The sequence below is a fragment of the Geotrypetes seraphini genome, chromosome 13, assembly GCF_902459505.1.
Source record: "Geotrypetes seraphini chromosome 13, aGeoSer1.1, whole genome shotgun sequence".
NCBI lineage: Eukaryota > Metazoa > Chordata > Amphibia > Gymnophiona > Dermophiidae > Geotrypetes > Geotrypetes seraphini.
In genome coordinates this window covers 14661505-14679506 of record NC_047096.1, presented here as the reverse complement: position 1 = coordinate 14679506, position 18002 = coordinate 14661505, and the positions used below count along the sequence as shown (strand labels likewise).

General features: G+C 44.3%; 1 protein-coding gene across 5 annotated transcripts in view; it reads right to left on the bottom strand.

Moving 5' to 3' along the window:
* Window positions 1–337: 337 nt before the first annotated feature.
* Window positions 338–18002, bottom strand: part of LOC117347576 (receptor-type tyrosine-protein phosphatase V-like) — a 122682-nt gene continuing 105017 nt past the window's right edge. For 4 of the 5 annotated variants that reach the window (XM_033918688.1, XM_033918689.1, XM_033918687.1 and 1 more), the window contains exons 30-40: window positions 16842–17002; window positions 15211–15346; window positions 14879–14949; window positions 14088–14175; window positions 13620–13713; window positions 10610–10686; window positions 9663–9800; window positions 7580–7702; window positions 5584–5741; window positions 3801–3936; window positions 338–1811 (exon numbers count right to left, since the gene is read on the bottom strand). In XM_033918688.1, coding sequence (XP_033774579.1) covers window positions 1740–1811; window positions 3801–3936; window positions 5584–5741; window positions 7580–7702; window positions 9663–9800; window positions 10610–10686; window positions 13620–13713; window positions 14088–14175; window positions 14879–14949; window positions 15211–15346; window positions 16842–17002 — 1254 coding nt within the window. In that variant the 3' untranslated portion in view covers window positions 338–1739. Of the gene's footprint in view, window positions 1812–3799; window positions 3937–5583; window positions 5742–7579; window positions 7703–9662; window positions 9801–10609; window positions 10687–13619; window positions 13714–14087; window positions 14176–14878; window positions 14950–15210; window positions 15347–16841; window positions 17003–18002 lie in introns of those variants that run through there. The other variant, XM_033918691.1, reaches the window with a different exon arrangement.

The following is an 18002-nucleotide window of genomic DNA, read 5'->3' as shown; positions in this document are numbered from 1 at the left end:
CTCTAACGAACAGCAGACTGGAGAAGGCTGGTGTAAAAAGGCGCCAGTGGTCATATTTAAAGCAGATCAGAAAAATAATAATTTGGGTCAGCATTTAGCCTTTGTCTAGGGCTTCCCAAACCTGGGATAAATTTGTATTTTTTTGGAAAGCCGATATATACTAATTTATCTCATGCATATTCATTGTGGATAACCTGATTTACTGAGGGGGAGGGGTAGATGAACAGAATAGGTCTGGAAAGCCATTGTTTAATCAGGAGTAAAAGAATCTGCTGATTTCTTGGCCAAAGAGATTGATTTGAAGAGAATGAGCCAGTCCTGCAGCACTGCTGCACTGTGTAGAGACCTAGGCTGTGCTTTATTTTTTTTTTTTTTTTGAGAGAGAAATCGGAACTACAACTCGGTTCGTGCAATGAGGAAAATACCAGGACTGGATCAGTCCCTTCAGGTTGACCTGGGGTGAGGTGGTAATCCAAAATGTCTCACTCAGATTAGACAACCAAAAAAATGCTGCTGAAGTCAGAACCCTTTGACTGTGTTTCTGAGACGGCTGCTCCGACAGCGCCTTGTTGTGCCTCCAACAGGTACCAGCCCCAGCGGCGTAATCCTAAGCCTGTTAGGTGCATGGATACATCTGCTCTGAGACTCCTTTTTCATTTACCGACTAGAAGCACTCTTACGCAGCATTAGTTACTGCAGAGAGAAAACAGCACACAGTGCTCAGGATGTGTTCCCTCTCTGCCACATTGTGCTGTCCTGTTTCTTCTTGCCCGGTTTTCTTCCTGACAGTGACCAAGGGTTTCTGAGCCTCTTCTCTTCCCGTATCCCACCTCTCATCTGAAATTCAAGCTTCTTCTTTCCAGTCCTGGGTCTGATCTGGGCTTACATTACACATGTTCCGCCCAGTCCCCCCCCCCCCCCCCCCGCTTATTTTATCCACAGCTGCATCGCCTTTGTTTTGCTTAACTCTGTCCCGCTGATAAGACTTTGTGACTGTATGTCGTAAGAAGGCCCAAGCAGAGCACCATAAAAAAAATACAATGATTTAAATCTGGCCTTTTTTCCAATCCATTGCTCAAAGCAGAAATGCAATTCAAACAGCAAAACCACAAACTTTAAAAACCTGTTTACACATATTCAAATTGCAAATGTGGTAGCTGCAGCCAGACCTGGGCTGCAGAAAGGACACAGCTGGAGTTCCGTGCACTGACCAGGTAAAAAGCAGTGATTTTACCCAGTAAACGGCCCGGATAGATGAGGAAGAGCGGCTGCGTGGATAACTGGAACATCTGGTTTTCATGTAATAATTTTCCAACAGAAGCGCACTTCTTTGTTTTAAGAGATATTATTTCATACATCTCCTGTCCTTTCCCAGACTTTCTAAGCTCCCCTTAGTCTTTAGCCTGTAGCAGAAGAACACGATGTTAGCATTTCAGTCCACAAATGAGCTGCTTCAGGCAGAACATAGCAGATGCCGCACGCGGTCAATATAAATATGGAAGAACTGGAGACACTGTGACCCACAGCCTTGCTGGACACACAGGATTTTCGGGGCTTGCTTTGCCTTTGGCTCGTCACTGGAGGAACCTCTGAGGCTTTTTAACAATTGTACTCGTGAATAAAGCCTTTCTTCGCCTTTCCATAGGCCAGCAGAGGCACAGCTGAAGTTCCGTACCCACACTTTCCCCTCCGAGTCAGAGGGCAGGGTGAGATGAGGACGCATTGCAGCTTCCTGGATATTAACTCCTTATCCCGCTTTCCTTTTGGGCTAAGACATCCCCGATGCTTGTGTAGAGGTACATGTACTGGTCCTAGAAATGAAAAAAAAAAAAAAAGAGACAAGATAAGAATCGTGTACACTGTGCAGAGGCAACATCTTAGACCAGACCATTCCAGACCTGTCCTACTGACCATGCAGCCAGTCAGGCTTTGAGGAGATCCATAATGAATATGCATGAGGTTAATCTGCATAGGCTCGGTCTCTGCTATGCACATTCATTATGAACCTTCTAAGTGCCGGGTTTTGAAAAGCCGTTCAGACACCTGGACATGTCCTCTAAAAAGAGAACATGTCTGGGTAAATCCGGACCTCTGGTAACCCTATTTCAGCACTATATAAATGGTAGCAGTAGCAAAGCAGAAGGACCAGTTATTGGGATTTCAAGAATTTGACTTTCAGGATCCCTGGTCTCCCCAGCTTGCAGACATAGATGGTTTCTAAGAAAACCACACTGTTCACAAAACATTTCTCCCTCTGACCCGCGAATACGGAAAAACCACGATTAACTTTCTCATATGTTTTTCGCTGTTTTCTGTTAAAAACCATCGAGAATATGATACGACCGCGAATAACATATGAGAAAGTTAAAAAAAAAGTTGGGAGAGGAGGCCAGAAACGTTGACGGTCTGAAGCTGCCAGAGGACGGATTGCGCTTGCAAAATGCCTAGTATTCTAAAAGGTGCTGTATTCATGGATGGCGTATTGTAATTTGGAGGGAGGAGCCAGCACGCTAAAAATCGCGAATAATCGAAGTCGGGGAGAAGTGTATACCAAATTTTGGGTCTCTTGGAGACACTGCTTTAAATTATTTCCTTTAACAATATTAAGCTATCCAAAATTTCAAAAAGTATTGGATCCCTCCAAGTAAAAAAGAACAATAAGTTTTAGTAGGATTCAACGTCAAAGAATCATCAGCTATCCACTCAGCAATTTTAACTAATCTGGAAGAAATATTTGCAATGTAAATCTAGCCCACAATCACAGACTTGTGCCAAAGGTAGAGATTTCTTCGTCTTGTAAAAGATACAGGAACAGCACCATCTCCTGGTAAAAATTAAATATTGCAGCTGGAGCTTTTAAAAGTGCTGCTTGTGTCTTGCAAACTTTTTCAAGCCCTGGCACACTACACGTGGGGCCGAGCCGGGAGTGCCTCTGGGCATACTAACCCTGAAATTACTATGCCAATGGGGGGGGGGAGAGTACAAAGAAGCGTAGAGGGGCTGGTGAGGAGGAGAAGCCCTGGTGCCAGCTGACTGCCAATAGGACGTGTCTCTCACAGCACAACCAGAATCTTGTCGTGACACACTACAGTTTGTGATACACTGGGTTAGAACATAAGAACATACAGTAAGAGTTGTCATACTGGGACTGACCCAAAGTTCCATCAAGCCTAATATCCTGTTTCCAACAGTGGCCAATCCAGATCACAAGTACCTGGCCCGATCCCCCAAAAGTAAAACACATTTTATGTTGCTTATCCTAGAAATAAATAGTGCGTTTTCCCAAGACCATCTTAATAATGGCTTATGAACTTTTACTTTTAGGAAATTATCCAAATCTTCTTTAAACCCCGCTAAGCTAACTGCAGCCTGATGTTGGACAGATTTGTATGGGCTGTGTCCCATACAGGGCATGAGACAGTGGCCAAATTCAGCATGGGGGAACGGAGCCTGATATTGGCCAGATTTGAACAGTCTTGTATCCACATAGGGCAAGAGACAGATGAAGGTTCAACTCCAGTGTATTGATTTTTTTTTTTTTTTTACACATACTGCGAGTGGGGTAACTGTACAGCTTAGAAAGGAGGGGAAGGCATCTTGACTGGTAAGTTGAATACTGTCAGTAATACACCACATATCCTCCCTATAATGGCAGGCATGGTGGTGACTTCTCGTAACTCTAACAAAGGGACCCCTGTATATAGGACTCAATTAAGCTCTACATCTGTATGCACTTCCCTCTACTCCCCCCTCCTCCCCCCCCACATACACACTCGATCTGTCATCCTGCCCCATCCTACCAGTGTCGGCTTCATAAGACAGCAGCTTTTCAGGATCTTCAGCGTGACTCCATAGACGTCCACACTCTTCTCATACTTGATCTGCTGCAGTATGCAGTCCAGGGCCACGAGGAGGCCCATCTGAGCCATGCCAGTGCTGGAAGGGGAGTCAAAACACACGCTAATGAGGCCGAAAGAACAAGTGGGACCCAGCTCCTGATGAAAAGCACGAAAAACCAGCCTTCCCTTCCCCACCCTCCAAAAAAAAAAAAAAAAAACCAGACACAGGACAGTATATGAACAGCAGTTGAGCAAATCACAGGCACACACAGCTCTACCACTGAACCAGCAAACATACACACACACACACATATACCTAGACACACAGCCCTACCACAGAATGAATACAGCATGGGTAGCAGCTGTGCAGCCCTTCCCCTCCCACATACAACCCTCCCACTGAACCAGCTCACGCACATGCTCAGCACAGCCCCATGACACAAGGCAGGGAAAGCATAAGCTGCAAATTTGCGCACTACCTCCCCTCCCCCCTGCAATTTCTATACTTGGTACCTTGTGCGTGCAAATTTGCCCACACATCCAATTGAATAACAAGCCAATTAGCACACGGCTTCTTAACTAGCAATTATCAGCGTTCCTTGGATTAAATTTACATTAATGTACGTAAATTTAGGCACGGGATCCGCACCTACATTTTATGTGCAGCACCAAAAAGGGGGCACAGAAATGGGGGGGGGAGTGTGTCAAACACACCTAACTTTAGGTGTGAGATTTGTACCACATTTCCATTGGTGCAAATGGCCATGCCTAAAGTTAGATGCGGTTTCCGAATGTACGCGCTATTCTATAAGCCACGCCTAATTTTAGGCACCATTTACAGAATAGCACTTAAGCGTGTTTTATTCAGAGCCAATTTTCTAGGCTCTGTATATATATATATATATATATATATATATATATATATATAGGGTTACCAGACATCTGGGAAAACATGGATATGTCCTCTTTTTAGAAGACTGTCCGGGTTCCCGGATGAACTTTCCAAAACCCAGGCAGTTTCCAAAACCCTGCAGTTTTGGAAAGCCCAAACTCCAATCGCCTCTGGAGGGCCTTCAACAAGCATGCATGGGTGATGTCACACACATCCCACACATGGACGGCCTGGAGGTAGGGAAAAAAAAGAGATGAGGCTTCTTGGGGGGCGTGACTGGAGGAATGGGGAGGGTTGGTGGTGGAATAGAGTGGGGCTGGAGGCAGAACAGGACAGGGCCATGCGTCCGGGTTTGCCCTTCATAAAATATGTTAACCCTATGTATACAGAATTCAGTCCTATAGGTGCACACATACCCATCACAGAACAGATACTGCCAGGGCAGCATGGAGGAATGTGTGTGGGTTACAGAGAGGCGGGATGGAGTCATTCTTCTTTTCCTGCTGCTACCTAATGAGTAAAAGGCCTGACACCAATATTGGTGAGGTAATGCCAGTGAAGTGTGTAGTTCAGGGGTGGGAGAACGAAGGCCGCAATCCAGTCGGATTTTCAGGATTTCCTCAACAAATATGCATGCGATCTATATGCATTACCTTCATTGTATGCAAATAGATCTCGTGCATATTCATTGGGGAGATCCTGAAAACCCGACTGGATTGCGGCCTTCATGCCCTACCCCTGGTGTAGCTATGTGAATGATTAACCTCAGACGAAGATGGCACCTTCATAATGGAAGTGTGTGTGGGGGGGAATTCCAGTGTTGAGGAAGTTGAAATAAGAAAAGTCTCTTACCTACAGTGTATCAATAAGGGTCCCTGCTTCTTTCTGCTCGGGGTGCATTTTCTCAGCACAGAAAGAAACTGTATGACGGACACAGATTCTGGCGTCTCCTGATCGCTCCAGAGTGGGAAGCAGAAATGCAGGAGTTGTCTTTCTTTTGCTTTTCTGTCCTGAGGAAGAGCCAACAGACTTTCTGACTTTTTTACATCACATACTCAGCTTCATATCTTTTAAAAAGGGGATGTTAAATTGTAATTTTACATTGCTGAGCTAGCTGTTGGATTATTTTTTGTTGCTTTAGTTTCTAACATTTTTAAAGGTGCTTATTTGTTTGTTCTAGAATTTTTATTTTTTATTTTTTTACCTCTACTTCAAAGGGGGAGGCTGGCTAATTATATTTTTTGAAGACACAACACTTCTTTTTTTAATTCTTTATTTAATAATTTCTTAATACAATAATATTAGAAATCAGGAAAAAAGGGCACATAGGGAAACATAACAAATCATTATAATTATTAAACATCCTTTCAAGGAGAGAAGATACAGAAAACATAATAAGAAAACAGCAACTTAGTGTACTATCTTCCTGCCAAGCCCCAATCCAAAGAAGAAGAAAAAATTGAGGAATCCCGGGACAGACAATTGGACATTTCCGCAATTCTGGAACAATCGGATAGAGAATTGGCTGTTCCAGCCACTCTCTTGTTGTCTGTGGCTTTGGCTCCAGACAAGGATTGGATATTAAAACTTTTCTTTAAAAATAGGTCCAAAGACATCATATTCAGATTTTTCCTGATGTCTCTAGAGAGACTCAAAAGAGAAGAAAAGAATTTCTACTTCTAAAACCTGGAGTGATTCAAATAGGGGGTATTTTCTTTCTGAGATATCCATGTAAATGTGTAGTCAGATATTTATCTTTGAAGTATATTTTTACAGAGCCGTCTCAACTGATTAGTTTTCTCTCAGCGAAACGTCTTGAGAAAGGAATAACAGCGCCCATGGAAGGTTAGCTCCCTGCACTGTAGTAAGACATGGATTTCCTCTTAATTTATTTGATTTATATATGTTCTACTCTTTAAATCTTGAATCCAATATATGGAGGACTAGTGTGTGATCAATTAGATCATTTATTACTTCATTTATCTATTTTTATTTTCAAATTGAATTATGTATTATGGTATATCTTAATTTCGAACCCAACAAAAAGAAAAAACAGAGGTCCAACCGTCTGCAGTAAAAAACAATCCAGAACAAACAAAGCAAAAAACTGCAGACTTTGTACACGATGCAGGCAGACTTTATTTATAACGAGTAAATCATTAGATTAAAATCCTTTTACCAGGCGAGGGACCCAACACGGTCCGTGTTTCGTATAATCTTCATTAGGGGTCCTTTTAGATAAAAAGAAAGAAAACAATCGAAAGAATAGCCTTAGACAAATAGCAATGAGCGACACGCTGAGGAAATTCGAAACGCTGGTGACACGCTGAAAATGCTGCCGAGCGTTTCGAATTTCCTCAGCGTGTCGCTCATTGCTATTTGTCTAAGGCTATTCTTTCGATTGTTTTCTTTCTTTTTATCTAAAAGGACCCCTGATGAAGATTATACGAAACACGGACCGTGTTGGGTCCCTCGCCTGGTAAAAGGTTTTTAATCTAATGATTTACTCGTTATAAATAAAGTGTGCCTGCATCGTGTACAAAGTCTGCAGTTTTTTGCTTTGTTTATATCTTAATTTCGGAAATTTAGTTTATTATGTTGTCTGATCTCACTTTACTGTACAAGATGTATATGCTTGGTAATATTATAAAATTCTATAAATAAATAATAATAATAAAAAAAAAAAGAAAACAGCAACTTACATTGGCTCTTCCTACGCTCCTGCCCCGTGCAGATCTCTCATACAAAATGGCTGCAATGAGTTCCCATAGTCTCTCCAGAATTTTGTTAGGATTGTGAATGCGGGAGCCCTGCTTAGCCAGGCTGTGCCACTCCCCAGGGTACTTACACGCTTCATCTTGAGCTGAGAGCATTTCCATCCCTGCACATCTTTCATGGCTGCCAGGTGGATGGCCAGGCCGCTGGCACAAACAGGGCTGCTGTCAGATGGCCAGCACTCTTCACACCAAAGCTGGAAAGGTCGGGACACGGGGTGAAACTCAGCCCTATTGGCTATACGTGCAATTCAACCAATTCTGACCATGATCAAATAGCGAGGAACAGACATGAAACATTAGATAATGATGCCTCTGGCTCCAGAAAAAGGAAGACGGATTGAGACATCCAGGTTTTACTTCCATTGCTTTCAATAAAAGTAAAGCCCGGATGTCTTAATCCGTCCTCCTTTTTCTGGAGCCATAGATTAACTCTACCTCTGACTCAGCGACTTTCACAGAAACAGGATCTCAACATACAGGGTCATTTCAAGGGACTATGGTGGCCTCAGACAATTTTTTCTTACTCTCCACCCCTCACCCCCTTACAATCCTATTAGAGAATGACACGGTGACAAAATTCATCACCGTTCCCGTCCCCGCGAATAACCGCGGGAAATAAACCCATGTCATTGTCTAGTGTCTATTTCAACCTCGGTCCTTCTACACCAGTATTCTTCAAAGCAAAGCTTTTGGGTCAGTGGTTGTGGCCATTCATACTCTGATTCTTATGTGAGCCAAGGATAATGAAGCCATTGTGACATCACTGATGTGATTGGCTCTTAGGCACTGGTGGAATGAGGCATTATGACATCACAATATCTGCTCTGGATACCAGAGACTGTCATTCTTTAGTGTCTGTTTCAACCTCAGTCCTTCTACACCAGCATTCTTCAAAGCAAAGCTTGTGGGTCAGTGGTTGTGCCCAATTATACTCCGATTCTTCCCTCTCTCCTTAAAGAATGACATGAAGATGGTTTCCCGCCGGGGACAGGAACGGTGATGAATTTTGTTACCGTGTCATTCTCTAAATCCTATCTCTCTCTCTGTTTCCTCTTCCCACCTTGCCCATGATCTGATGCCTCCTCCCCTACCCAGCCAGTGATAAAGGGCACAAAAATCTCTGCTCCCAGTGACATGCTTTCTCTCTCTCTTTCACACTCCCCTGTTCCCACCACCTTCAGACACCTAGAGGAAGCCAGCAGCAGCAACAATTCACACATGGGTTTGATCTGCAAACAGGGTGGCCAAGTTTAAAATCCCTCCTTAAGTGACTCGTCCAATTGTTATGTAGAAGGTGAGTGGCAGGGTGGGAATTTTAACTCACTATTAGAGAAAGACACAGGGAAAAATTCTGTCCCCATCACCGCCCCGTCCCTGGACCACCATCCTCTGCACTGCCCCATCCCCGCTGTCCCTTTCACCGCCCCGTCCCCGTCTCTGCCGTCCCCTTCACCGCCCCGTCACCGCCCTGCTGTCTCTTTCACCGCCCCGGCCCCGTTCCCGTCTTCAGCGTCTTCTCCTCTCCATCCCCCCACCCCCAGCACCCTTCACGCGGTCCAGTAGCTCCCTCCCGCCGGCCAGCCGTGCATTTCCCTCCTTTTCCCTTACCTTTTCTTCTTAAAATGGCGATTTCTATAAGGCTACGAGCTGTATTACAGCCGGAGCCTTGAAGTCGCGTCGGGTTGCCTGCTAGAAGTCTCCTCCGATGCGACCGGAAACAGGAAGTTGCGTCAGAGGAGACTTTTACCGGCAGGCAACGCAACACGACTTCAAGGCTCTGTCTGTAATACAACTGGTAGCCTTACAGAAATCGACATTTTAAGAAGAAAAGGTAAGGGAAAAGGAGGAAGGGAGATACATGGACGGACGGCGGGAGAGAGTGGGCTGCCGGTTCGAACGCTCGGTCACCGCGCATTCAAGATTGTTCACCGCCCCTTGCTACCATTCACTGCTCCATAGGGCGGTGAATGGCCTTGTCCCCGAACTTGCAGTGACCATTTTTTTTTGGTCACCATTTTGGCGGGTTACCCACAGCTAAACGCCACCGTGTCATTCTCTACTCACTATACGTTTCCTGACCACATTGCTCCAAATACAGAAACGCCATCAGCAGGGTCATTTGTTGATGCCTCATCGTAGCTTGCAAGGTCTTACCTGGCCTTTCTCACTGACGGGCGGCACCAGGGTGATGATCATGTGCACGCTGTGCTCCCATACCAGCCTCCAGAACTGATCCGCACTGGCCCCGTCTGGCCCCTTTATGGCGAGGTAATCCTTTGCAGAACAGTATCCCTGCAGCAAGCAGCAGTCTGTCAATGTTATGCCACCAGAAACAGAAGAACCTTGACTGCTCCCTCTGGGCTTTAAAATCTGTGCACATGACCACAAGACACGGCCACCACCTTGGACTCCATTATGCAGGGTAAGGAGAGCTGCACCTGGATTTGGTTAAGGTCCACAGGGAGCCGTCTGCAACATCGCTGCAATCTCATACAGACACAGTCCAGGTGCACTCAGTTCTTCTGTACTGTCCCTGCTAGTTCATATGAAAAACAATACAGGAGCACTCAGTCCGCCTGCGCTGTCCCTGTGATTTTAAATAGACAGAATCCAGGAGCACTCAGTCCTTCTGCACTGTCCCTGTTATTTCAAATGGAAAACAATACAGGAGCACTCAGTCCTTCTGCACTGTCCCTGTTACTGCATGAGACACATTACAGGAGCACTTAGTTCCTCTACAGAATCCCTGCTATATCATGGCAAATACGTATGTTAACAGGGAATTCATCTCTTCTTTAAAGTCCTTGCTGTCTTACAGGGCGAGTGTTACAGAGGGACTGCTAAATAGCCAGCATTTTGCAAAGCACAAAATTAAAACTGTTTGCTTCTGTTATATCCACTGGACACTGGGGACCTCAGATTTAGCTATTTTACAGTGTTCAAGCTTGCGATTCAAAGCTTATTTTATTATGTGGGAAGTGTTGGAAATGTGGGTCTCAGAGTTAAACTATCTGAGTAAAACTAACATGACAGCTTGAAGGTTGTGGGAGAAGGAGTGCGTGTGTCAGGTGGAAGCATAAGGAAAAAAAAAAGTTACTCACCGGAATGAACCAGGTTGAGGCAAGCTCTGGTGAGAGCTCCAGATCCAGTGGTGAAAATTTAATCCTGCTTCGGTCATCTGCAAACAGAGATATGTTGTGTAAAGGACCAGTAACAGAGCAGAAAGCAGAAGCGGCTTAAGGTTCATGCTGCCCATCTTTCTTTCACCACATGGGATTGTGACAGCAGTGCAACGATGGTGAAGAGCTGTGCTGAAGGCCACAGGGACATTCTTGATGTGCACAATTTGTGACTGAGATGTTAGCAGGAGGAAGAAATAAACCAGAAAAAATATTTCCTCACTCAATGTGTAACTAAGCTCTGGAATTATTGCCAGAGAATGAGGTACAGTAAAAGCAGTTAGCATAGCAGGGTTTAAAAACGTTTTGCCCAATTCTTGAAAGAAAAGTCCATAACCATTATTAAGAAGGGCTTGGGAAAATCCACCGATTATTCCTGGAGTAAGCAGCATAAAATCAGTTTTACTCTGTGGGATCACCAGATACAGAACTTATGACCTGGAAGGGCCACTGTTGGGAACAGGATACTGAGCTTGATGGACTTTTGGTCTGCTCCAGTATAACAATGCTTATGTAGTTATCTACATATATACTGCAAATTCCATAGAATAGTTTTTACCAGTTTTGTGGTCTATAAATAAATAAATAAATAAATGTATAGCTTTGGAAATTGCCATCATTCTCTCTCTATGTAAAATCCCAGGGTACTTCTTTTCTAGGCCCAGGTGTTTATAGCTGATTATCTTCCATTACATTTACTCTTGGGGGCCGTTGCTGTATGGGAATGGGGAGGGGGCATTCCCTTCCAAGATTCTTACTCTGTGAAATTCCTCAACTCCAATTCTTAAGCAGAGGCTCTGAAAGTATAAAAAAAATTCCAGGCAGACCCAAATTTGTGTGTTCATAGAAAAATACTCAACCCCCTCTCCCCTTGGTGCAGTGACCTCCTGGGGGAGGTGGTTAAGATGAGAACAGTAACAGAATTCAAGAAAGGCTGGGCTAAGCATAGAGGATTCATTTCAGATTCGGTCGCTTCCGTTACAGATTATAGGATAATTTGGATTTATGGTTTCCTATTGTATTTTGCTTTTCTCAGTAGCTCTTCAGTAAAGGGGGAGAGGGGGTTGAGTATTTTTCTATGAACACACAAATTTGGGTCTGCCTGGATTTTTTTTATACTTTCAGAGCCTCTGCTTAAGAATTGGAGTTGAGGAATTTCACAGAGTAAGAATCTTGGAAGGGAATGCCCCCTCCCCATTCCCATACAGCAACGGCCCCCAAGAGTAAATGTAATGGAAGATAATCAGCTATAAACACCTGGGCCTAGAAAAGAAGAACCCTGGGATTTTACATAGAGAGAGAATGATGGCAATTTCCAAAGCTATACATTTATTTATTTATTTATAGACCACAAAACGGTTCATAGACAGTAACGCGGAAGACAAAGGCGCGCGCCGACAACTGAGCGCAAGACGGAGGCGCGCACTGAAGAAAAAGACTGTTTTTAGGGGCTGCGACGGGGGTTTTTGTTGGGGAGCCCCCCCCACTTTACTTAATACAGATCGTGGCGGCGTTGTGGGGGGTTTGGGGGTTGTAACCCCCCACATTTTAAAGAAAACGTAACTTTTTCCCTAAAAACAGGGAAAAAGTTAAGTTTTCAGTAAAATGTGGGGGGTTACAACCCCCAAAACCCCCCACAACGCCCCCACAACACGGCGCGATCTGTATAAAGTAAAGTGAGGGGTTCCCCCCACACACCCCGTCGTAGCCCCTAAAAACAGTCTTTTTCTTCGGCGCGCACCTCCGCGCTGCGCTCAGTTGTCTGCTCGCGCCTTTGTCCCGGCGCGCTTTTGACCTGACACCCTTAATTCATTAGCATCGCCCATTGCATGAAGAAATATTTTTGAATGTTAGGCCTCAGACAGCCCCCCTACATCCTATGTTCCTCGCCAAACTAAATCAACCTGACTAGTTAGTGCAGGGATGGGCAACCTCAATTCTTGAGGGCTGAAGCTCAGTCGGGTTTTCAGGATTACCCCAATTAATATGCATGAGATCTATTTGCATGCACTGCTTCCATTGCACGCAAACAGATCTCATGCATATTCATTGGGGAAATCCTGAAAACTTGACTGGGCTGCGGCTCTCAAGGTCTGTGGGATAAGAAGCCCAGGGCTCAGTCCGCGAAGGCTTCAGCTCAGTCAGGTTTTCAGGATTTCCCCAATGAATATGCATGAGATCTCTTTGTGTGCACTGCTTCCATTGCACGCAAACAGATCTCATGCATATTCATTGGGGAAATCCTGAAAACTTGACTGGGCTGCGGCTCTCAAGGTCTGTGGGATAAGAAGCCCAGGGCTCAGTCCGCGAAGGCTTCAGCTCAGTCAGGTTTTCAGGATTTCCCCAATGAATATGCATGAGATCTCTTTGTGTGCACTGCTTCCATTGCACGCAAACAGATCTCATGCATATTCATTGGGGAAATCCTGAAAACTTGACTGGGCTGCGGCTCTCAAGGTCTGTGGGATAAGAAGCCCAGGGCTCAGTCCGCGAAGGCTTCAGCTCAGTCAGGTTTTCAGGATTTCCCCAATGAATATGCATGAGATCTCTTTGTGTGCACTGCTTCCATTGTATGCAAACAGATCTCATGCATATTCATTGGGGAAATCCTGAAAACTTGACTGGGCTGCGGCTCTCAAGGTCTGTGGGATAAGAAGCCCAGGGCTCAGTCCGCGAAGGCTTCAGCTCAGTCAGGTTTTCAGGATTTCCCCAATGAATATGCATGAGATCTCTTTGTGTGCACTGCTTCCATTGTATGCAAACAGATCTCATGCATATTCATTGGGGGAAATCCTGAAAACCCAAATGGGCTGCAGTTCTCAAGGTCTGAGGCTGCCCACCCCGGGCTTCTTATCCCACAGCACAGTAGATCATAAGGTGTGTGTGATAGGAGAAAAAAATATTCTGAAAGGCTTGTTTAGGTGATCCTTACATGGTAAGATGGAGTAAGTATTTGTTTGCTGGTTAATGGAGACTGGATCTGCTGTGCCACCACTGGTTTCATCCTTTGCAGCCTCCATGAGGACCTTAGAAACAAACAAACAAAAAAAAAAGATGAAAAATGAAGGTTATCTGCATTGCCAGCAGAGGGAGACATAGGCGGGGAGAGGGAAGTTCTACAGAATTACACAGCCTGGATCATGCAGGTGAGGATTGTCTATTGCAGTGGTTCCCAACCCTGTCCTGGAGGAGCACCAGGCCAATCGGGTTTTCAGGCTAGCCCTAATGAATATGCATGAAGCAAATTTGCATGCCTATCACTTCCATCATATGCAAATCTCTCTCATGCATATTCATTAGGGCTAGCCTGAAAACCCGATTGGCCTGGTGTTCCTCCAGGACAGGGTTGGGAATCACTGGTCTATTGTATCTCTCCCCTGCCTGCCTCCGTCGTCTTTACCTCATATTCCTGCTGGAAACCAGCACAGGCGTTGGCAGAGTTCCTCAAGCAATACTGGGAAAAGGATGTCTGAAGGATAGGTCGGGACCTGAAACAAAATGAGATGAGTTCATTTAAAAAGCACAGCAAAACATAATCAGTCAAAGGAATATATTTATTTTATTAGGTATTTATATTCTGCCCATCAAGGTCATTTAAGTGGTACTCAAGCAGGTACTCAAGCAGGTACTCAAGCATTTTCCCCTATCTGTCCTGGTGGACTCACAAGCCACACCGTGAAGGGGTCCTTCTTTGCTATGTTCTAAAGCAGGGATCTCAAAGTCCCTCCTTGAGGGCCGCAATCCAGTCGGGTTTTCAGGATTTCCCCAATGAATATGCATTGAAAGCAGTGCATGCACATAGATCTCATGCATATTCATTGGGGAAAACCTGAAAACCCGACTGGATTCCGGCCCTTGAGGACCGGAGTTGCCCATGCCTGACCTAAACCCTTGACTATTGCTGTAGGACAGGGGGCCGCAATCCAGTCGGGTTTTCAGGATTTCCCCAATGAATATGCATTGAAAGCAGTATATGCACATAGATCTCATGCATATTCATTGGGGAAATCCTGAAAACCCGACTGGATTCCGGCCCTCAAGGAGGGACTTTGAGATCCCTGCTCTAAAGTATCTCCATTATCCCTTTGCTACTAAGACAGCTGTCACCACTCTAACGATTGACCACCCACCTAGCCCCACCCACATTAGCCTTCCTAAACATTCGAATCACTGACCGCCTATGAACCTTACGTTTCTTTGCTTGCGTGTTGCTGTTCTGTGATCTTTTCTAGGATACAGCTGTGCAGAAAAATGTACTGGCCCTGTGGGGGGGGGGGGGGGGGGGAAGAAAAGACAGAACCTCTCTCAGCGCAAATCGTATTCACCCTTTGTCCCGTTCAGTTTTACACCTTTCTCAGGGAGAAACATGCTTTGAGGAGGCTAGAAATACTCCGTAGAAACTTCTGTCATCTCATCGGTCCAAAGGAGCAATGTCCCAGTATTTCCATCGCCCCACGAACAGAAGAAGCTGATTAGCTTAATCAGATTAACGGGGTTTTGTGAATCACTACAGCAAATCTTACCAGGGTCTGTATCATCAGATAGCGGTTCACCCTCATTGTATAAATTGTATTGAACACATCGGCTATCTTCTCCACTTTCACCTGCTGCAGCAGCCGGTCCAGGCCAATGAAGGTGCCGCTCCGGCCTACTCCAGCACTGGAAGAAAATGGAACAAGACTTGGTTCTTTTTGTCACATAAGAGCATTTTGGACCCCAGTTAGATTACAAAAGTTGGATAGAAACATAGAAATAGACGGCAGATAAGGGCCACGGCCCACCAAATCTGCCCACCCCAATAACCCTCCCCTACCTTTCTCTGTGAAGAGATCCCACGTGGCGATCCCATTTTGACTTAAAATCAGGCACGCTCCTGGCCTCGACCACCTGCAGTGGAAGATCATTCAAGTGATCAACCACCCTCTCGGTGAAGAAGTATTTCCTGGTGTCACCGTGTAGTTTCCCGCCCCTGATTTTCCACGGATGCCCTCTTGTTGCCGTGGGGCCTTTGAAAAAGAAGATGTCCTCTTCCACCTCGATACGGCCCATGAGATATTTGAACGTCTCGATCATGTCCCCCCTCTCTCTGCGTTCCTCGAGTGAGTATAGCTGCTCTAAGTCTAATAGATGCTGGCATTGTAATCTGGAAGCAGGGACTCCAGATCATCTGCTTTATTTTTGTCCCTGTATTATGGCCTTTGGAAATCAATTTGGTCCCAAATTAATTGCTTATTAGAAAACCATGTAGCTCTATCATACGATACAATTCTATTTGGAACGTCCATGAGAATAAAAAGTCAAATTTCATCTAATAATCATAAACTTTTATTAATAATGACAGGAGTTGCCATTCAGCATATTACCAGAAATTGGAAAGATTACACCAGACTTAATTACACCTTCTGGTGGAATTCGTTATGCCATATATACAAAATGGAAAAAACGATTGCCATACAAAAAGGGAATTATAATAATTAAAAAAAAATTTGGGGACCATTGATAACATATTGCAATGAGTAGACACCTTTTTATACTAAAAGTATAATTATAATAATGGGAAAGGGGGGGATATATTGCTATATTATTGGTTTAATTATTATTTTGAACACATTACACGTATAATATGTTTGATTTACAATAATTGTGGAAAGGGAGGGAGTGGGGGCTTAAAATATGTACTGAAATAATAATAGGAAAGAATTTTCAAGTGATGTATATGAATTAGTTGATGTATTATTGTACACTTGGTGTAAGATGAAAAATGAATAAAGAATTGGAAAAAAAAGAAAAGAAAATGGAACAAGACAAGCATGGGGAAAAGAGCTAAATCATTTCCAAGTTCTCTGGCTCTGGTCTCCCTGCCCTACTTTGAAAATAGCTTCTCCATTCCCAGGTTCCAACTTGAAATATGTAATAACTCAATCTAACCTTGCAAAAAACTGGGCTCCTAATACCAACTCAGCTAGTCACACCAGAGAAAGGGGGAAAGATATATGGAAAGGGCCTGGGAGAGGAGGGAGAAGATCACAGCCCTTGCATATACTCTTCTCTTGATGGTCAGAGTTGCGTCTCTTCTTTAGATATGACACACCACAGAACTGCAACATACTCCACTGACCGTGAGCTTTAACTAGAAGCAATGCACTGCCCCTACCTGCAGTTGACCAAAGTAGGCCCAGATCCCTTTGCCGCCTGCACATGTTCTCGCACCATCTCAGCGAAGGTGATAATGGAAGTTGTGGACGCAGGGATACCATGGTCAGGCCACTCTGTGTAGTGCAGCTGGTGGACTTTCCGTTCTAGCTTCACATCTTCCTAATGTACACAGGAAGGTTGTTAGTAATTACCCAGAATCTCTATTTGAGATACAGTGAAAATGATCAAATTTTGATTTCAGGAGGAACACTGGAGACACCTTACTCACAGAAACTCTAGGGTACAATTTAGGACGTCTGAAACTCAGATCTCAGGGTTTCAGACCAGTTCCATTGTAAGCATGGTACTAACCAAGTGGTATTAGATCAGAGGTTACCAAACCTGTCCTGGGAAAACCCTCAACGTCAGGTTTTCAGGATATCTACAACGAATACGCATGAGATAGATTTGCACACCAAAGAAAATCGATCTCATGAATATTCATTGTGGATACCCTGAAAACCGGACTGGCTGAAGTTCCCCTAGGACAGGTTTGGGAACCTGCATTAGGTATGTCTGGCTTTATGTGGGTCACAGAACCCTCAGAGGGAGGTGCACCTCACAATCCCAGCCAGCCAGACTCTTAACATAATTTCTGGGCATAATTTCAGGCCACAAATTTCTGAGTCATTTATACAAATTTTCATTTCTTTCTCTCTCTCTCTTATTTTTGTTTTGGGCTACAAATGACATGACTTGGTATAGAAGTAAAAAGTGGAACCAAATCCTGGACTTTCAGGAGTTAAAAATGTTGAAGTTTATTATGTTCTTTAAACAAATAAATGTCACAATATGATTAAAAAAAAAAATCAGACAAATAAATGTTACTGCATGTAAGGTGATCAGACCCTACACGGGCCGTGTTTCGGCAATGTTTAGCCTTCATCAGGGGTTCTTAGAACACAGTGAAAAAGCAATCAAAAAAAGACTTTCCAGAACTCATACTAGCACGATAGTTGCTCCAGAGGACTCGACCAACAGTTTTTTCTGTGATGTTACTGGGTTTTTTGACTGTGTTCTAAGGACCCCTGAGGAAGGCTAAACATGGCCGAAACATGGCCCATGTAGGGTCTGATCACCTTACATACAGTGACATTTATTTGTGCTTTTATTCTGTTGG